Raw genomic sequence first — 21,716 nt, 5'->3', positions numbered from 1 at the left:
TACTCCCATGACCAAATTTAAGCTTAAAACAATTAATTTTTTATTAAATAAAATTGTTTATAGAGTTAAAATGAAAATAAAATAAATTAAGAGTGAAAATAAGATTACATATTTTTATTTCCTCAATTCAAAATTTGTTCAAATGAGGGAAGTGAAAGGTTTTGGAATAGATACTATTTAGGTAATCAAAGTTTGTTGTGTTAGTGTTTCTAAAGTTGTAGATTGTCGAAGAAAATACAATATGTCGTGGATTGAAAGGAAATACAATGTGTCAAATCCAAGGAAATACAATGTGTCTTGTACTGTATGCAGGCCTGTTTATTCGGCCGGTTCCCGTTTTAAATTTTCATAAATCCTAGAACCGGAACCGATCGGTTCCAAGCTGGAACCGGCCGGTTAAGAACCGGTCGATTCCGGTTCCGAACCGGAACCGATGTGTAATTTTAATCTGAATTTATTTATAATTTTAAATAGTTCAATACTAAAAAAAATAACAATCCAACATCTAGAAATATAACAAATAATACCTAAAAATTCAAATAAATACAAAAAAATTAAAAACCAACAATACAATAATATTCATATATGGATAAGAGTGCTGCCAAGTGTAGTAGGTCGGACCACTTTATGTTAACAATTTTTTAATACAAAAATAGGAGTTCTAAACTTTAGCAATTTTTAAAAAAAAATGAGTTTAAAAATTGAATTCCATTTTCCCTTTTTTTGGCGAAACAAATATTCATTGGAATTTTCAATACTAATTAATCTTGTTGTGACTTTTTGGTTTATAACGGAACAGTTACTAAATTATTCACAAACAGGTTAAAATCGTATGTTAATGAATTGTTACATAAATTTGTTAGTATAAAGTTAAATTAGATTTATTAGTATATTAAATTATAAAAAAACAAAATTGAATTATAATCCGGTTCCCGGTTAGGAACCGGTCGGTTCCAGTTCAGAACCGGTCGGTTCCATTTCCGAACCGGAACCGGTCGGTTCCAGTTCCGAACCGGAACCGGTTTTATTTAAAAAGCTGGACCTGGTACCGGAATCGTTTTTTCCGTTTTCGGTTCCTCAATTAACCGGCCGGTTCTGGTTTTGATTCCGGTTAACCGAGAATCGGAGAATCGTTTAAGCACCCCTAATTGTACGGGTGTGATGCTAATTTATATTTGTAGGTCAATTCAAGATCATAAACCATATTTTATATTCACATATATAATTTATTCATGTAATTATGTTGGCCAAAAATAATACAATGAGTCAATTAAAACTAAATCGATTTTTGTTTGTATTAAAGTGAATGAGTCAATGAAGCTGCAATTGGTGAAAATCTACAACGATTTGAAGAAGAACTATTTTAGGTGAAAAAGTGAGCAAAATATGGTTGTTTAGATTTGAAGAAGATGAAGAGGTAAATTTTTTTTTTTTGTTATATGGGTTAAAATTTTGATTTTTTAGGGGCTATTGTGCGATAAAAGTATATATGATCTATGTTTATGATGAGGTTTTTTTGTGACTTATAAGGGGATATTGATTTAGTTGAGGATGAATTGAATTGTGCAACAAATATGAATTCAGATTTCAATGGTTGGACAGTTCATATTTTGTTTGTTTTTGGCTGACATCAATAAATAAAGGGTAAAAATGCAAATTTATTATTAACATATCACGTTTCTGACTTTTATTTTCACTATTGTCACAAACATATAAGCAAGAAAATATTTTCAACATATTTCTGGTCAATTATCTTGATTTTTTATTTCAACATATTTGATTTTTGTTAATTTGTAATCCTAGTAGTAGTATATGATTTGAGTTCAACTACATTGTACATTATTCATTAAATTTTCATCCTGTATAAAGAAAGTATCACTGAAAAAGAGAAAAGAGAAGATTCAAGGGAAATTGAATAAACTCTTAGAATTCGAAGAAGAAAAAATATTAGCTTTAATAATGTAAATAGTATTTGCTAAATATTGGTGAAGGGCTCACATAACCCACTAAATCAGCACAAAATTACGCATAACTCAAAATAAGAAGATTGCCACATTCAATAATTTGAAATTTGCACGTGCACGAATTTATGGTTACATGTAAAGCGAACCTCGTTATGATGTTCACATAGTCGTTAAATTTGAACGCATGCTCGTCAGACCAAACGATCGAAGTTGACGGCCATGTAACCCCAAGAGTTCATATTTTATTTATTACTCTAAAATCCAAATTAGAAAATAGAATTTAATAAACCTAACCTAAGGATCTCGGACATCCCAAGTCTCTTTATCCACATCGATTACCTCTGGTACATGTCTACGCGGCGATGGCGATGGCGATGGCGAACGCAATGGCGATGGTGCAGGACGTTTTTTACGCTGAGCCCCATTTCGCGAGGAGGAAGCACCGGCGGTCCCACCTCGCTTCCGTTTTGGCGCCATTCATGCAAGAGACAGGACGAAGGGAGGGTTTACAACAGATACTGAGTAGGTAGGTGGGAGTGAATTGGCATGGAGGGAAAGATTGTAAATTGTAGAGCCGAAAATTGTGAATATTTTCGAATGATTTCAAATTCTCGCTCTAAGTGTATATGTGGAGTGAAGAATACGAAATGGCGCTGCACAATATGTCCAATCGCTCGCGTCATGAAAGAAGAATGCGCAGCGCATGCAGGCCGTCAGTGAGCTGAAATGACCGGAATGCCCTTTTAGGGCTTAAGGGCAATATAGACCGAAAAAACACGATTTGTGATTATGTTTAACGTTAGGGTCATGTGAATGTATTTTTTCCCTAGGGGCCTGCAGTGACACAAATGGAAACGTTAGGTACCTTTTTTGTAGTTCACTCTTTTATTTAAGATGAATGTTAATGTACTTAAGATAAACATAGGTTAAAAAATACTACTACTGCAGTATAAAATAAAACAAAGTAAAAATATAGATACCGATTCTCAAATAAAATAAAGTAAAAATATAGATACCGATTATCAAATAAAATTATATAATATAATGATAAGAATGAGTCCATTTTAATTAGGCTATACAAGATACAACATGCATCCAACAAACGTAAACAAATGCACAAAACATGATTAATAGTATTATTCCATATAATTAAGATAATAATGCACTATTACTCAAAAGACGCCCGTATAGAAAATATAACAAAATACTTACTACAGAAAACGATGAAATGTAAATGCAGCCGCAAATAAAATAAATGCAAAAAATAATATTTAGTGATTTTTTTGCATTTGTGTTTAGTTAGGATGGATTACATTTTGCTTCGGTTAAGATAGAAAATCTCTGTAAAACAGAGTATATACATAAGAAAAACACATGAGATCTCAATTCTATCTATCTATCTATCTATCACGAGGCAAGCACGCGATTTCCTCTCGGTTTTGAAACACAAGTGAAATCTGGGTAGTCGACGAAGCTCACAGAGAGATCAAGCTTTGGCGACTCCAGCTCCAAGACAACCTTATCACAAACAAACCCCAACAAGTTTGCAAATCAAAAATACAAGTTTGCAAAAGAAATTGCAATCTTGATTCTAATCATCGATCGTGTATGTACCTACCACGATGTTTTCTCCTTGCCGAAGAATTGGAGCTGGGACATAAAGATTGCATTGCGGTCCAACACTCTGCGAAACTCAAGTTTTGGTGGAAAATGCCATTAGCATTAGCTTTCAAAACAAAGATGAAATCCAAATTGTGTGATTGATTTAAATCACACAGCAAATGCACAATTTTTTTTTACCGGCCAAAAACGCCCAATGATGATCTTATTCACGAAAGCGATTCCTTTACTCCACCCTCTGAATGATATGTATGTGTCTGCAACTTTGGTGATGTTGAAGCGACCGCTGTAAAATGCTGGCTCCGGATCAAGCTCTGCACAACACAACCCAAATATTACTACCACTAATATCAGTGGACATTTCACGTTGGAGGCTCAAGAAAGACATTTCATAGCTTACTATAGAATTACACAAGGATAATGAGAGCTTACTCTTCTGGCCTTTTAACCGTTTCCGAGTCATTGGATCGTTAATGATGGGGTTGATATCTCTGGCTTCATTGACATTTTCAAGAGAAATGGGAAGCATTGTCCAATTATGCAGAGGCCTTCCATCCAGATATACAGGAGACAAAATGCCCTGAGCCAAAAAAAAAAAGAATATACTAACATTTATGAAGGGGAAAAGAAGACCTGTCTCTAACTTTTCCAAGAATAATGTCGTTCAGTCTCTCGACCTTTTGGCTTATGATTAATCAGTTCTATTTCTAGACGGCGACAAGGAAGAGATATAACTCAGTGGTAGAGTAAATTCCAAGACGCCATAAAGGAAGAGTACATTTACCTTTCTGTCAAATATGTAAGGCCCATAATTCAAGCGACCCATGTTTTCAACCTATATGAGGAAAACACAGCCGACATTATCAACGACGATGAAGTTTAAAATTTATGTAGATTTAAGTGGACAAATTGATATGAGTTGCAAGGAAAAGGAGTTTCGAACGAATAAGGTAAGAAAGCATCCATACCAAGATAAACAGTTGATTTTTCGAATCACATGTTAAGGAAGGTAGATGAATGGGTTTATTTGACCATCTTGTGATGACACCAACGTACGTTGGCCGTCTCCCACTATCTTCAGCACAGGAAATAAACACTTGAGCTCTATCATGCACCTGTTGTTTTGAGGCGAGACCAGTATGAAATGCAATTACGATGAAACACAACCAAGAAAGTTTAGTAGCTATTGATACGACATGATGACCTTTGGTATTGATAACACACTTCCATTTCCTTGTGGAGTGTAGTATGAGGAATATGACACGAAGCCAAACATCTGAAATATTTAAACCGGAATTTGTAGTAATAATTCATTTCTTAAGCATTTGAAAGAACAAACAAAATATATTTTATACTTTTATCACCTGTCCAATAGTTTCCATTGAAACCGGGTTTTCAGACTCTACTGCATCAGCAAGGTCTGTCATCCTGGTTGTGTCATACAAAAACGAGCTTTTATGTAGCTTGATACGCCCATAAGCTACCTTATCATTGTTGGAAGGGACGGAAGCAAGAGGCTGAGGGCTATATTTTGCGATGACACTTCTCAAAGCTGCAAGCAATATGAAACCATATTGAAAAGATAGATTACCAGTAAACACTTATGTGCACTAGCACTAGCACTAGCAGTATACGAAACTAAAATTTTATCTTTGCCTTCAAATGGTTAAGGATGCAAAGGAAAGAAGTCTCTTTGTAATTTTTAACATTACCAAGATTTCGGATAGGATAAATAGCTTTATACTATAAAAAGCTAGGCAATTGACGAAAGCTTAGTCACTCGGTCGAAATTTTTAACATTTCATGATATTGACGTTTATTTCAAATCTTCACTAGGAAGAAGCTGCATCTGCTAGCAATATTTCAGACATTTAACGGCCACAAAAAAGAAATGACGTTAAATAGAGCGTGTAATGGTAAGATTACCTTTGTACTTTGCATTGTCCACATCACCCGATTCACTTATTGGTGCATCCTAGTCAATCACAAGGAAGGAGGAGTAAGAAAGAGATTGCTGAACTTTTAGAAGAAAAGAACAGAGTAATGATCTGCCCCACGTAATCATAGGATGTAAGATCTGGCTTGTAGGCCGACTCATCATCTCCGGTGTTAGCACCATTATAGAATCCAAAGTTCGTCCCACCATGCGCCATCTAGATTCACAAGTACATGGAATCCATTGAGCAGAAACAAATAGATACAAGAAACGAAGGTTGAGGGAAATTTCGTACATAGAGAACAGTGGATCCATTCTTTGCCAAAATCTTGTCCAAGTAGGCAGCAGTAAAAACTGCACCGGAGGTTGCAATAGTCTCCCCCCAGTGTGTAAGCCAACCAGTATAGAACTCCCTGAAACGATAACCAACCACGCAAAAAATTATTGATATATTTAGTGGTGCCGACGTAGAGTCAAGTAAAAATTAGGGAGAGAAGTAACATAAAGACTAACGATGACAGAGGAGGCGATTTCCCCGGTGCATTGAACTCTTTCTGCAGCTTGAATTTCGGCCATGGGTCGTCTCCGGTGGTGAAGTCAACCGCTGCAAATAAATAAAGATGTGAAGTTCAAGTATTCTGAAAGGTATATCCAATATACAAATTATGTGGAACAATGGTTAGTCATTGAAAATTATCCTTTATTGATAATTGCTATACTACATTGAAACAGTCACAGTGTAATGAAATTTGAATAGTCAGTGGTGTAACAGACGAAGCAATATCTAAGTTGCAAACCAGAGACTTATCCCTACAACTCGTATTGTCTAACCTGAGAAAACAGCATCTCCTCGAATTGTTCCTTTCTCCAGATTTACCCTTTCACCGCCATCAGTAGTATACCTGCAAACAACAGCAGAAATTTCAAAGCGACGGCGAAGAGACAAAAGAAGGTTGTCAGTTCTTGATCAATGTAGAAAGAGGACAACGCAGGAAAAAGTTACTACTCTCTTTTCGACATCTAATGCAATTCAAAGTGTCACAAAGAACTACATGTCCTATAGTCATTTTAGTTTGAAATTGAACCAAAGGTCTAAAGGTTATGTATGATTTCAATACATCAACTGGACAAATGAACCCGGTTTTCTCAACCAGTAAATACTAGACTTACAGTATTATATCATCTCCAAGGTGTCTCCTAGCTAGTTTGACCAGATAATGCAAGTAAGCTTTGTCGTCTCCATAAGAACCAAATTCATTTTCAATCTGTTATAACTTTGCAATTAGATAACAACACCAACGCAGTCAAATAAAGGAAGATTGTAACATCGTTTGGTTTGATGTCATATTGTCATGTCAATATACTTTGATTAACATTCACTATTTATACTAGTAGAAACGTACTTGGTTTAAATATTCCAGTAACATTGTGGCATAACGTAGTTTTATCCTACCTGGACCATTACAATCGGACCACCATTGCTGTAAAGAAGTGATGACACTTTCGGAAGTAGGATTCCCCACCACTTCTCAACCTGCATCAAACACTCCTATTAACTAGTACTGAACAAATGGATGGTAAACACCGAAAAAAAGTATTCTACAGTAGCTAGACAATTGAGAGAATTTAGAGAAGCCCATGCATTTGAATCTGGGTTTCTTGTATTCTCAGTGTTGTACGTATACAAAGCACAATGAAACAACATGATATTCATCCAATTATTTAACTTAGTTGACCTTGTTAATATTTTGGGATCATATTAGCATGGGTTAGCTTTACATTTTGTATGAATTTGTAAGTGAACATTCAAGGTAAAAGTACCCCACTACTCCCTTTAGGTGCAAGCCTAAAGTAAATCTATAGATAAATAAAACAGTCTAAGCAAGTAGGATTAGTTTGCAGCTGATGAAGCATGTAGAGTAGTAGATTATACCAATCCAAGGTAGGCAGGGTCAGATGATCTTAATCTAATAGGAGGCTCTTCGGCAAGCAACCATGCAGGGAAGCCACCCAAATCCCACTCTATGACCACAAAAAATAAGAAAGGTAAGTAGAAGGAATTATCAAAGAAAGAACCGCTTGCAAAAAATTGCATCACAATTCCTAGCTAATAAAAAATATGACAGATAATGAGCTTAAATTATGTGTGTTTGGAATCAAAGAGAGGACTCATGCAACAAGGGCGAACACATTAAGGTCAAAATCTGCCACCTGAGAATCTTAAAATGATGGTTTAAAAAGGGGAAAACTCCAACCACACGATAATGGTCTTACTTGGCCTTTTCCAGCTAGGATCAACATGGAAAACTCATGCAAGTATTAATTAGAAGCGGAGGATATTTGCTGATGGTAAGAAAATGCCAAAAGAGAGATAGAGTTTAAAGCAATTGATTCGCATACAAAAACATACTGATTTATCAAATCCTGTACTTCTTCCGTTGCTAGATAAGTACTCACTTCCAAATTTCAATTATTCCATAATCAACTATGCTCGGTAAAATTCTGCATAAAATGCCCATATAACTTGCAAAACCAGAGATGCTATTTTGCAGTTTATCATTTGTAATCACAAAAATTATCAGCATGAATGTTACTGAATCATCCAGAGTACAAAGCACCAAATTCTATAATCCAAGCATTTCAGAATACGTGGAAGTTGATTTAGCCTTCAGCTGAGTAAAGACTCGAATTAGATGCAAAATCCAAATACTCAATAGGATTTCAAGAAATAAGCTCTTATTGAAACCAACATGAAAGTTTACTAACCGCCACAGATATAGGGCCCAGGACGCAGCATAACCAACAAATCCAATTCCTTGCATAACTCGAGATATGAAATTATGTCTGCAATGCCCTCAAATACCAGATGGCCTTGTTTTGGTTCATGTAAGTTCCAGGGTACATAAGTTTGAATCGTGTTTAACCCCAATGCCTTTGCTCTCAGCAGTCGATCTCTCCAATACTGAACTCATTATTTACACAAATTTACAGATTACTATGCCACCATGAGACCAAAAATATCCATTTACAATGGCAGCTGTTTCCTGAAAATCATTATACTTCCTCTCCTTTCAACTTATCCATTTCACATATTTTAGGAAATATTACTAAACACTAAAAGTACCCCAAATTTATGCCAAGTACAAGCACGTGATGCTTGGTCTAAGGCTCTATTTGAATAAAATTACTAAAACCATAGCAACATTACACACCTCAGGATGCACTCGGAAATAATGCAAGTCTCCTCCAATTATCCTGAATGGCTCCCCATCTCTCCAAAACATGTCCTCTGCAATCTCAAACTTATGTGTGTGTCCCTGTCACAATATAGCATGTTAAGAGCATATTAGCACTTCACGCCATTGAAACAAGCAGTGCTCGAATCTCCACTAACCAACCAAAAAATTTTAATTTTTTTTAAACTGTCAAATTATCGAGGTGTTATGTGTGAATTGTGTACAATAACCCCCATCACCATGTCAAGTAATAAGAAAATTATCTTTTCGAAATCTGAACACTCAAAACTTAGCCCCCACCAAGGCGATGAACAGAAACTCCAGTCTTCCCCTTTCTAGGCTATCACAATAAGGAGCAAAATGCACATGATTACACTACAATAGACTTCCATACATTCACCAAATAGTTTCATGTCTCCACACAGTCAGAGACAATCTAGCTACATCTATCCCTCAATTTCAACTTTGGAAATCAACCCTCAACTTTTAATTATACTGCTCCTCCAATAAACTTTCTGGATCATAATTCATAACTACACATCACTCAATCAAACTACAAAAAATCACAACATAAACCAAATACCTCAACCATACTAAAATATGCCAAATGAGTGAAAAAGAAAAAAACGAATCTTTTCCCAGATAACTTACACTATCCAAGTGAAATTGGGAAGAATGATGAGAACTCGACGGCAGAGGAGCAAAAACACCCAAGACGAAGAGGGCTATGAAGAAAGTCAATAACAAGGGGGTAGCTCTCCTAAGGCTTCGAATTCTGGCCATTTTTGAGAAGCGATGATGAAGCCCAGTTGCCAGTTTTACTGTTATGTGATCAGTTGTACGGAACAGTCGACTCCTTTTATTATACCGGGCCGGGCTTTATGGTCTCGAGATGTCGTTTTTCTGATTAAATGACGTCCCACAAATAAAAAAACAGAGGTAAAAATCATCAATTTTCAATTTTAAACATTATCTCACTTCTTCATAGTATTCTGATTCCATATTCATGTCATATTATTAATTTTGAGCACACTGCTTGAAATAGATGACATAGTGAAGTTAATTATGTTGAAAATATGATAAAAATCAAGGGTGGTCTTGTTATCCTAGAATTTTTTTTCGATTTGACGTTAAATATAATTTCACTTAAATTAGACCCGGTGAAAAAATTGCGAAAAAAAAATTAAAATTCATACTTTTTTACCGTAAATTTTTAAAATTATGAAACAAAATTATTTGTTTTATTAGTGTTGATATTTTATTTGTGTTTTTTTAATGTGGGTCCTCATTTGTTTCGGTATTTAACGTGACTTAAAATCTTAATTAATTGATCCAAGAGAGTTGTGCTTCATCATAATTTTTACTCCTCTTTTTAGACGTAGGTTGGTCTAAAAAAAATAGCCCAATTTATTTTATTTGGGCCCTGTAAATTAGGCTTTTTGTCATATCAAATTATTAATTTATCAAATATTTTGATTAATTATACGATAATTCATTTATCTTGTTCAGAATAACTGACTCGAATTTAAGTTGCAAATAAATATAGTGAGTCTCTTCCACTGAACTACACTCGTAAATTAATGTACTTATTTATGTTATGTGATTGTTCAACATTAAATCTCTCTCTATATATATATCATCAATTTAATCTAGCCCGCAGGGACGTAGCGCAGTTGGCAACGGAGGGGCAGATCTTGCTGCAATGAGCCTGGGTTCGAATCCCAATGCTGTCGTGTAGTTGCTTCCATCTCTCACTCACAAGTGTGAGGCCTTGGGAGATAGGCTTCTGACAGCCAGTGGGTTAGGGCCTCCCCCTTAACGGACTACTGCGTACCCTGATTGAACCCCCTCACATGATGCCGTTTTTTTTTTCTCTTTGCTGCAATCATCAATTTAATCTATCATTCCAAATAAACGCACTAATAATATTGTGACAACATAGAAAGTGATAGGGAATAGTATCACCAAATTAATGATTTGTTTGGAACAAAAAGTACTATGATGAATTGTGAAGCACTAAAGAAAGAGTACTTTACCATTTTCAACAAACAAGGTACACCTCTTTTTTTCACCATAAAGGGATGGGATACTTGACATATAATCCACCCCAAATATTAGCATGATTAGCAATAAAAATTAACCATTCATTTTTATCCCATTTCCCTGCCATCTTTATTCATTATACCATAATAGTAAAATATGTCAACTTTTCATTATTGGTATACACACAATTTCAATACATACATGGTGTTTGTATAGTGATGTCATGCCACTTTGTTGGTATTGCAAGTATGCAAAAATATTTTTTATAAAAATATAATACAAAATGGTAATGTACGAGAATCCGTAAGTACTATAGTCGATGTAAATAATGAATCTAGTTTAACAAAATTCAATTTTTTTTTGCATTTGAAAAGATCACAACGCCCAAGTTTTGTATAATTTGAAAGTGTGGGCGTGCAGATTATGTGACAATCAGGATGATTATCAATAGTAACAATCAATTAAGAACAATTAAAATTCAAAACGTATTATACTACTATATATGTAGTGGGGGAAGGGGGCCACCGGCCACCTCTTGCATGTACAACAATTAGTTACATGACATCTCTAAAAATTAATAAAAAAAATGATAGTAATACTCCAATTTAGTTGATACATGTATGTTCCCTCATTATTGGTTCATGATATGATATGATATGTATTTACATAATCAAGAATGGCAAAGTTTATTATACCAACAATGTTAAATTATACACATATGTATATACATATAAATACTAAGGAGATATAATAGTAATAAAAAATTATAGTAACAAAATAATAATAAATCATTTTATTATTATTAAATAATAATTAGAATGAGATATTAAAGTAATAGCTGCAACAATAATTAATAGGAGTAATACAATTAAATAATTAAAATAAAATAGTACTACTTACTACTAATAATGATGGTTGTTTTTTAAAAACTACGACTTTTATATTACTATACTACTATTATTATTGTTGTCTATTTCGTTCATGTAAATATTAGTCAGTGGAATGTCCATTTCATTCACATTGTGTTCTTGCAAAGAATCAGTTTCAAATAATCAATAAGCCCATATCAAACTTAATTTGTTGCAGATAAAAAATAAGGAGTATAATTTTAATAAAATTGTCATTCTACAACCAGATAGCTTCTGTATATAATTAATGTTGCTTGATTGATTTCAATATACTTTTTTCATTATGTTTGGGGAAAAGACATCAAATTTTATCTCACCCAAAATTATGTTTGGGGAAAAGACATCAAATTTTATCTTGCCCGAAAAGTAAAAGATTCCTACTACTATTATTAAAATTCAATGGTTTCAACTTCCCAATGATGTGCCCTCGTGCAGCAAAATTTAAGCTCAAAAGTAGTTAGGGGAAGTCAATCCATGATTATGCGTATTTTATTGGTAAATAATTAACTATAAAATTTTTGTTAATAATATGTAAACAATAATTATACCATATTATAAAGAAATGCTATGCTACAAAACCTACGTACACCACTACTATCATTTATTCCACATTTGTATAAATTTAGTTTGATTATATAATTAGAAAAATTATTATTCATATTATTAATTTATTTTAAATCATAGAGAAAGGAGCTATATATAAGCACAAGTTAACTACAAACAAATAGTTCTCGCATAAAATATGTAGCATAATATTACTCTCATATTGCATATGCACTAGATAAAATATGAGATATGGATAAGATGAAAATACAATGGGATGAATTTTCAATTTCTTCTAGTATATTCTTGCATAGAATCAAACATATCATTTCTCAAAGGATAATATATAATTCTCCATTCATGGAAAAAAAATATAACGTATATCTCTTTTTATCTAAACATGTCACCAAAAATGTCTAATTTTATTTTCCGGCACCAGAAACATTTCCCCCGTTAATTCAATATCGATTTATTCAAGTATTATTTACACAAAATAACTAGTATATTAGACTCACAACACAAGAGTATTTAAAACTATAATGAAAATTATAGATAAAAGTATATACGACTATAAAATGAAATATATTTCGAATGGCTATAAAATTGGGGGGGATAAGGCTAGTAAATTATAGTGACAATACAATGGGCCTATGGCATGTCACTTTCGTTCTAGCTAAGCTTGCTCCCACCTACTAAATTTTGCATGTGAACCTTTTCTTTTCTTTTTTTTTTTGGCTACGAAACCTACATTTATAAATTTCATTATCTTTAATAATTAATTGGCCATATCTCATCGTTGATTGGGACTATTTCAAATCAGCACCATGCTGATAATGTGTGATTAGATGATAATATAAACATAATTAAACACAATATATGGAATGTGCTTGTTTAATGAAATTCTCACTAGTTATTTATTATGTGAGCATCAACCCTAGTGTGTAATCCCATATATACGGGATTAATCACTTTATAGTCTGATTTATAAATTATAATCACCTTATACTATTATACTATAACCCTATGACTATAGCATATGAATAGAATTTATAAAAATTACTTGTATTTGAACCAACTTAAATTATTATTGATCCCAATCAGTTTAGCCAATTAAATGTCACTTTTTTCTGCGCACAAAATAGTCCACACGAGATTATGACACTAATTATGTACTAACATGAAATTAAGGATATTTTCTAGCTAGGGGTGTGAACTACTTGATATGTAGCATAATATTATTTTTCTAAGATAGCATGCTTGACTTTCCTAAGAAAATGTTGGTATATTCTCATTGTGATTTGATTTGATATTATATTATCTTTATTTTTAAAGAAATGCAAATTTACGATAATAAAAAAAAGATTGGTAAATTCCGCATAATTATATACTCCGTATGGAGTCCTATTATTGGAGCTGGATCCTATTAAGTATGTATGATAAAATCATGAACAATGAAATATTTTATTTAGGTTTGACAATTTTTATTATTTTTCAAGTAATGCCAAAGATTAAATAAATTGTGGCCTCGACCAACTTCACGACAACTAACGGATATTTGTATTTCATTGGCTTTTCAATTCTCGTAATTCACTCTACTTGACTAGCTCAAATGTTAATTAATTACTACTAGTATACATTTTTGTTTCTTATTTCCGTTTTAAAACTTAAGGCCTTGAACAATTAAATAGCGTAACTCAATTAAATGCGAGTCAAACACTCAAACTACGACAGATAAACTAAATTATTAATTCTTGTCTATTTAATTATTCGATTAAAATCGTTAAACCTCTATATACTATACTTCATTAAATAGAAGAGGTGGTAGAGATCTATAGGGTTATAAAAGACATTGACATAGCTAAACTAACTCATGCATACTTAATTTATTTATTTTAGTTGGGAAAAAATAATTGAGGAAGAACAGCTTTTGATAGGGGGCAATCTTGGGATTGACTACCTATTTTCTCTGCAATCTCTTAACAAAATACACGATGCAATGTTTTCAACTTTCATATTTCAAGAATCTTTTTCATCTCAGAAAAGAATCCTATGCTTTTGTACTCCCATGTATAGTTGTATACTATCTTCCTCTCACACACAACACACACACACACACATACACACACAAATAATGTAGGTACATATGTAACATGTTGACCATCTCTAGATTTGATACATACAGCTAGTGTTTCACATGTTGACCATATCTAGATTTGATATATACAGCTAGTGTTTCACATGTTGACCTATTTCACAAGACAAGGTTCGAAATTTCAAACAAACATGCATGTAACGTTTAATTAAGTAATCATGTATATGAATTAATTGATTAATGATTTCCCCATCCATATTTGAGTGAGTGTGCATTTAGTATTGGACCTAATTAATTAATGTATTTAGGTATATGGCAATCAAAATGTGCTATTATAACACAAAACGATCTTTATATTCTATTGTAGGAGTTGTGTAAGTTGATAATATAAATTAAAGTAAATAGTAAAAAAATACTCATGCCTTGAAAAACTATAGACTAATAAACATTTCGGCTACCCAAACAACATAATATTTATAATTGAAGAAAACCACAATTTAACATTATTGGCATGGGCAAAAAACATTTTTTTTATCTTCCCAAGAGTGACATTGGAGGAAGAACATCTTTTTCAGACAGAAAACGCCACTATTAGAAAATTATTTAAATTATAATATATGACACACACACATGTAGATAGGTATGTCACCATCCCAAATATGGGTTGATTCCATATGACAGACATATAATTTAAGTTTTCCCAAATCATACGATCAATTTAGGGAGGAGTGCTGGAAAAGATGGACTCATTCATGTTTGGTCCAAAGCATTCAATTTAAATCATAGGCACAATTCAATACTAGCTATAAATGCTTACATAAATAAGCATTCAATACATTCCACACACAATTAATTTCAAGTACTCAATTCTCTAATTCACTTCATTTAATGATCTTGTAGCAAAATATTACACCTTTAGGGTTTCAAACATTTTTGTGAAAAGTAGCTCTTTCTCTTCAAGGAGAGTGAGTAACAAACTAATTAAACCATGCCATGGAGATACATTAAGCAAGATTTTCAAGATTCTAATCTGATCAACCCACCAAAGCTCTAACCTTGCCAAGATCTTTGAGATTGGCTCTGATGCTCACCACAAGAAGTGGTATTGATGCAATTACTCAAGCCTGCGAAGCTTAGAATGTCGCTTTGAGACAATGGCCTTAACCCTAGAAAATCCCTCGTAGTCCGATCATCGTGATTTCCGCCATTGGAGGCGCTGAATTGATTGAGGGTGGCATCAAAATCCAAACTTTCGTCGACCCTTTTGGGATTGGAAGGGGAGGTGTTGTTGTTTAACATCCCAGCAAAGGACAAGTCATCGTCTTGAAAGGTTGAGTCTTGATTGTGGGGGTGGAATCCGGAGGTGTTGATCATCATCATATCGTGATGGAGCATGGAAGGGGAAGAAGAGGTGGCAGCTTTATTGCCGAATGGAGGCAAGTCATTGATGAACTGGTCACGTGAGGCCAGCTTTAGGCCGAAGCCAGATGCTGGGGATTCACCAGCAGGCACGTGAGGGTGGTGGGGCCGGGTTGGGGTTGGGGTGGTGCTGCTTTTGGAGCCCATCTCTGCTGCTCTCTGCAGCAATGCAGTGGCTGAGATGTGAGGAGGTGGGTGGTGGAGGTGGTAGTGGTGGAAGGCGTGGTTGAGGCTGGTGGTGGGGCCCATGCTGGTGGTGGTGCTAGGGTTAGGGTTTTGGGTGTTTTCTTGGAAATCTTGGAAGATGGAGGAGGGGGTGGTGAGGTCTATGGGGGGTGGGGGGAGCCATGGTGGCCTGAGGGTGAAGGGTTGGTTCTCTTTCTTGATTGGGAATGGGAGTTGTTGTTGTGCATTGCTGAATTGGGACTGAATCTGCTGCAGATTAATGTGGTGGGAAAATGAATTTGGAGCATTTTGGGTTGGGATAGTGGGGGTGGTAGGGGTGGGGGTGATGGACTTTGCACTCTCTTCTGCTAGAGCATCACAGAAGGCTCTGTGTGTGATGAAGCTGTCTCTCCTGATGAAAGATAATGTTGCATGTCAGGTTTAGAGAAAACACACTGAAAATTTTAAATTAAATAAATATAGTTTCTATTACTATATTGTTGTGTGTGTCATGTATGACTGTTTTCTGACTCTTCCAACAGTGATATGGTGGGATTAAAGAAAAAACAATTAAGCATAATTCTCAAGTTTGAATTTTGAAAAAAACCCATCTAAATAATCAAATCTCAGAAAATTCAAGAAAATTTAGCTCCAATCAACACCAAATTAAGATTAACTAACTACTACTAATAAAGATTAAATCTTGAACTTAACTAATGAGTAAATTTACCTTGAAAAAAGGGTGCCACAGTCACATCTGTATTCCCTAGTGCCACATGTTTTGGAGTGAGCTTTCCAATCGGATTGAACTGCATACTTCTTCGAGCACTTGTCACATTTCCATTTCTTCTCCCCATGTTTTCTGCAAAAGTGTTTCTTGATTCCTGTGAGATCTCCCAACGCCCTCGATGGGTCGTGGTGGACGCAGCTTGTCTCGGGGCAGACATAGACCTTCTTCTTCACATCCTTGCTGCTTCTCTGCTTCAGCTTCCATGGCAGATTGTGGCCTCTCCTGTGCAGCTGCAGGTTCTGGTCCCTCTGAAACCCTTTGCTGCATATTTCACACACGAATCTGTTCGTCGCCATGAGCGTTCTTGGAGAGAGAGAGATCACATCTGAGCCAGGGTCTGTGAGGGAAAAAAATATCAAGATTTGATTTTTATGATGAATTCTTGAGTTTTTTGAAGATTTGATGAAATGGGTTGTGGAAAGATCTTGACTTTTTGAAGATTTGATGAAATGGGTAGTGAAAGATTTGATTTTTACCTGGATGGCCTGGCTGGCTTCTCTTTTTCTTGGCGGGCGGAGGAGGGGCGGTGGTTGGCGCCGGGAAATACGGCAGCGGGTACATTTCGCCGCCGGTGGAGGAGGCGGCGCTGGCGTCGGTGGAGGCGGTGGTGAGGTTGGAGATGTTCTCTTCTTGGATAGCTGAGATTTTCATCATTCTTTTTGCAGTTTGGGATGAGAGGGATGATGATGAGAGAGAGAAAAAAATTAATCTTGCAACATGGGAAGAGGGGAGAGGAGACAGATCTTTAACTACGTTGTGGTTTGGGAATAAGACAGGGATTTTCGAGATCTGAAGACAAAAAAATACACTGACCTAAGTAGTAGAGAAAGGCTAAATGAAAGTAGGTGAAAAATGGACAAAGTGATTGTTGCTCAAAGGTTTGGTATTTTGCCTCTTTTTTTGGTTTGTTGCTTGCTTCTCTCTCTCATCAAGAAGCTTCAACTGCCTCTTCCTTGATTATGGCTTCTTCTTCTTCTTTGGCTTCACCCCACAAAACAACTTTTTGGTTGGAGAGAGAGAGAGTGAAGGAGCTCTGCAGACACTACTACCTCTTTGCAGATTTTGCAATGGGATTTTTTGTTCTAAAATCAAGAAAATCCAATTATAGGCATGCATGTAAGAACAAAACAAGAGAGTGAGAGAGAGAGTAGTCTTCTTCTACAAACACTACTATTTCTCTTTCCTCATCTCTCTTTTTCTGTGTGTTTTTGAAGAGAGAGAAAACGCAGAGATGGTGTGGATGAGAAAGAAAGGATCACCTCAAAAAAATACACATCCCCTACGGCTAACTCTGACGTGCACTTTCTGTCTACTTTTGTTCTCTTCTCCAAAACCCCATTGAAATGATAAAAAATAATCTAACTATTTAGATTATGAAACTTAATTAAAATTTTGTTAATCACATGTAATATTTAAAATTAAAATATTACTAAATTATAAAACCTTAACTTTTCTCTCATTAACAATAAGTTTTTATATTATGAACAATATTATTTCATTGAAATAAGAAAAAATAAGATAAATAACCCATTTCTATCAAAATAAGTCATTTTAAAAATCATCACATAAATGGAAAAACTAGAAAAATTGAAACTTTAATAATTGAATACTTATTTGGTTTTAAAATTTATAAAATTGACTAAAATTTGTAATTTAAATGATTATTAGTCCTTTCTTTACGCCACACTTATATTTGCTTTACATTATTCAAATTTTGAAAAATAATTTAAAAAGGAAAATGATAAATCACTTTCCCATCATCCACCGCCTTTCGCACATATTGTAAAAAAGTAACTCCAAAAAGAGCCCACCATGATTATAAAAAGAGTTCATTTTGTAGACAAAGATGGAGACTTTCATATTGTATAATTGTAAAATCTTTTTTTTTTCACAGTAAACCAAGTCTTTAAAGTAGACCCTTTTCTGCTTTACTTAGTTTTTTTACAATTCTACATGATTGAGTCATTGATTAATCTCTTCTTTGGCTATAAAGCCCATGCCTTAAAAAGGGGTTATAATTATTTCCACTCCTTGACAAAACATACACGTTTGTTCATGCCCTAATTCATTACTCTAATCGAATCATATTATCTTATTGTCTGTCTTCCGATTGCGGATCTAGGACACATAATTTGTGGGACTAGACACATTGAAGAAGGTTGTTTTTAACTTCGGAAGGCAGGGACGATGTGACTGTCTTTGCCGATAATTGATAGCGGACAAATAAACGAATAAACAACCGTTAAAATCCAATAAATTAAGAGTTTGGGCAGAGCTACCTCACATTGGGAACGACAGTAATTTCAAAGGCCAACAAGACAAGCAATGGTATCGATCGGTCTAATAACGAGTCATTAATAATGAAATAACGAAAATAGTTATTATCAAATAAATCAAGTTCAATCAAAATTTGAGATATGGAGACGTGAGATATATTAGGACATTTGAAGTTCTTTTTCTTGTATATATTAGGTTAAGTCAGAATCAAATTATTAATATGTTTTTGGTCCTACTTGTACAACTACTACATAAAAGCATTGGACATAACAATGCCTGTCAATCTAAATTGTATTTTATCTGTCTAAAGTTAATAAAAAATACATGGAGTATATACATTGTAAATTACATATAACTGGCACCTTTCTAGTTGTTGATGTACAATTTTAATAGTGTTGATTGATGCATAATATTATAGTGAAGATGTAAAATAAAAATAATATACTTGTTTTGTCACTATCCTGTTTTTATTCTTCAGTGACTTGGTTTTTTGAAATGGGGATATTGTTGAACCCAAGTATCAACATGCTCTTCCAGCTCATCTCCCATATTATAATATGATCACTTAAATAATTAAATGTATGCTTTCTCTCTTAGCCATATATATATATAGGGATATATTCATTTCCTTTTTGCATATTTTCTCATTTTTCCTTCTTGATCTCAGCCCCACGATTTTGTCATCCGACGGTTAGATTAGTGCCACGTGTCATTTAATAATGCAGATTTTCCATTGAATAATGCACATCGACTAATAATGCACCATTATAGTGTAATAATGCAGATTTTCAGTTGAATAATGCACACCGACTAATAATGCACCATTATAGTGTAATAATGCAGATCATCTGGATCGTTGATGAATGAGATCTAACGGCCCATATTAAAAAGAATAAAGGATCTAAGGGATGAATAGGAGAATAACGCTCCCCTATATAGCTAACTAATTATTTGGATATATATGTAATATGTTTTTGTTTGTGTGGTTCTTATGAATTTGTTACTCTACTTTTTCTTCAAGTAGAGTCCAATCAATAATTTTATTTATGGTTTGTTATTTATATGAGAAGAAATAATTAGCTTTCTATTATAAGGAGACATATCAACCAATGTGACATCTTTGCTTCAACAATTGAAATACCACAATTCTTATCCTTCTAAAATTCTACCTCTATTTCAGTGATAGATCTGTGAAATTATTGAGGGGTGTTCCACTTTTTATTTAGATAAACAAATTAGAGATATTGTATAAATAATTTATATAACTACACTTATATATTCATAGAAATATTTTGGAGTTAAAACATTACCCCCTCATAAAAAAGAGTTTGTTAAGTTTTTTTAGGTAATGTTACGTATGCCCATGTCTTATTAATGGGCTAATGAGTAAGGCCAAAAATGCATTTATTATAGCATCAAATGGAAACAAAAAATTAAACACATATTAACTTTATAGTAATATTATTAGTCTATATCGAAAGGACAAAAATAATACACCAATCTATATTTTTGTGGGGGCGAAGAATTCTATAATTTTATGTTGAACTTGTAAATCTAATTTTTAAATGTGATTACCTCTTTTGTGTGATCTATAGATTATTGCACATTTTGCTAATCATAAAAATGCTACTTCACATACATCAAGATTTTGGTTTTGGAAATTAATAATTATTTCATGAATATACTTGGTTGCTTTGGCCAAAAAGTAAAACCAAATCTAGAAAAATCAAATTTTTAAGAATTGGGAAGATTCGTGTGAATAAACTTATCCAAATCAAACTAGATTGAAATTTGCCATGTTCCTCCATAATTACTCATATCCTCTAAATTTGACCCGATGGGTGTGGATCAAGAATTTAATAAAAATAACTGATTAAAAGTCATGAAAATTATAGTAACAAATAAAAGTCAATGGCAGTAAGGACGAGGTGGGGGCAAAAAATTTACAGGGTCCAGGCACAATAATTGATTGAAGAAATAAGTGGACCTAAAATAAGATAGAGATTAAATAAATCTCAATATATTAATACTAACAAATTTCCGTTACAAGATTGTTATGAGTTGTATTAATATTTGGAAGGGACACTTACAAGAGACAAAAATAACAGGACACGAGAAAATGAAATCCACATGTACTAAAAAAGTATATGCTAGATCTGTTTCTTGCATAGTGCCAGCTAGAGTTGTCAACTGGGCCAGGGCTGGCCCGGCCTAGCTCGGCCCAGGCTCGGTCCACCAGTTAAACGAAGCGGGTCTGGGCTGGGCTCATTCCTTGAGATGGGCTCCAATTTGGCCATTTTATAAACCCAGGCCCAGGACCATCTGAAGCCCAGTTCGGGCCCATCAGAGGCCTACCTTTTATATAATTAGTTTTTTAATGTAATTAGGTGATTAATCACTAATAATAGTATGTTTTTCTATTTATGCATGTCGTTTTGTGCACGAGACATGTTAATTTTGTCTATATTATTCCAATTTTTTGGAAGTCTCCGAACGGGCTCAAACAGTAATAGTTTAATATCAACATAAGTTTCCAACTATGCAACATTCAATCTCGACTACATCTAATTTTTTTCTTATATTGTTTTATCCAAGATGTAAAAAAGATGGTTCTGAAGTTTAACTTTAAGAATAATACGTATTCAAACCTTAATATTTGATGAATTATTATATAATTCTTTAAATTTGTTAGTTAGTTCATATACTTATAGTTTTAAAAATAC

General features: G+C 34.0%; 2 protein-coding genes across 3 annotated transcripts; both read right to left on the bottom strand.

Annotated features, from left to right (window-relative positions):
• Window positions 1-3,211: 3,211 nt before the first annotated feature.
• LOC121797769 (beta-galactosidase 17-like) lies at window positions 3,212-9,651 on the bottom strand. 2 transcript variants are annotated; one of them, XM_042196479.1, is made up of 19 exons: window positions 9,408-9,651; window positions 8,733-8,837; window positions 8,287-8,482; window positions 7,454-7,542; window positions 6,974-7,054; window positions 6,691-6,785; window positions 6,352-6,422; window positions 6,034-6,124; window positions 5,816-5,933; window positions 5,642-5,737; window positions 5,511-5,559; window positions 4,949-5,136; window positions 4,789-4,860; window positions 4,553-4,699; window positions 4,369-4,419; window positions 4,017-4,164; window positions 3,765-3,898; window positions 3,579-3,648; window positions 3,212-3,482 (listed from the first exon to the last, which is right to left on the bottom strand). In XM_042196479.1, exons 1-19 carry the CDS (start codon window positions 9,537-9,539, stop codon window positions 3,451-3,453), a joined length of 1,965 nt encoding a protein of 654 aa, XP_042052413.1. In that variant the 5' UTR covers window positions 9,540-9,651; the 3' UTR covers window positions 3,212-3,450. The 2 variants fall into 2 exon arrangements, with proteins under 2 accessions (XP_042052413.1, XP_042052412.1); XM_042196478.1 differs by having other exon boundaries at window positions 3,583-3,648; window positions 9,408-9,650.
• Window positions 9,652-15,191: 5,540 nt separating this feature from the next.
• On the bottom strand, window positions 15,192-17,971 carry LOC121801176 (zinc finger protein GAI-ASSOCIATED FACTOR 1-like). The gene is made up of 3 exons (XM_042200622.1): window positions 17,193-17,971; window positions 16,657-17,053; window positions 15,192-16,338 (listed from the first exon to the last, which is right to left on the bottom strand). The coding sequence occupies exons 1-3, from the start codon at window positions 17,368-17,370 to the stop codon at window positions 15,393-15,395; spliced, it is 1,521 nt and encodes a 506-aa protein (XP_042056556.1). The 5' UTR covers window positions 17,371-17,971; the 3' UTR covers window positions 15,192-15,392.
• Between the last annotated feature and the right edge of the window lie 3,745 nt (window positions 17,972-21,716).

Source organism: Salvia splendens, chromosome 4 (assembly GCF_004379255.2).
Source record: "Salvia splendens isolate huo1 chromosome 4, SspV2, whole genome shotgun sequence".
Taxonomy (NCBI): domain Eukaryota; kingdom Viridiplantae; phylum Streptophyta; class Magnoliopsida; order Lamiales; family Lamiaceae; genus Salvia; species Salvia splendens.
This window is presented reverse-complemented; position numbering and strand designations above follow the sequence as displayed.

What these genes read in the sequence shown, in the direction of transcription:
- LOC121797769 (XM_042196478.1), bottom strand. Translation starts at nt 9,539, where the DNA reads ATGGCCAGAATTCGAAGCCTTAGGAGAGCTACCCCCTTGTTATTGACT. An exon ending in GTGTGTTATCAATACCAAAG is followed by an intron (nt 4,700 to 4,788) that starts GTCATCATGTCG and finishes TCAAAACAACAG; the next exon opens with GTGCATGATAGAGCTCAAGT. An exon ending in GGCAAGGAGAAAACATCGTG is followed by an intron (nt 3,483 to 3,582) that starts GTAGGTACATAC and finishes GTTTGTGATAAG; the next exon opens with GTTGTCTTGGAGCTGGAGTC.
- LOC121801176 (XM_042200622.1), bottom strand. Translation starts at nt 17,370, where the DNA reads ATGATGAAAATCTCAGCTATCCAAGAAGAGAACATCTCCAACCTCACC. An exon ending in AAGCCAGCCAGGCCATCCAG is followed by an intron (nt 17,054 to 17,192) that starts GTAAAAATCAAA and finishes TTTCCCTCACAG; the next exon opens with ACCCTGGCTCAGATGTGATC. An exon ending in TGTGGCACCCTTTTTTCAAG is followed by an intron (nt 16,339 to 16,656) that starts GTAAATTTACTC and finishes ATCTTTCATCAG; the next exon opens with GAGAGACAGCTTCATCACAC.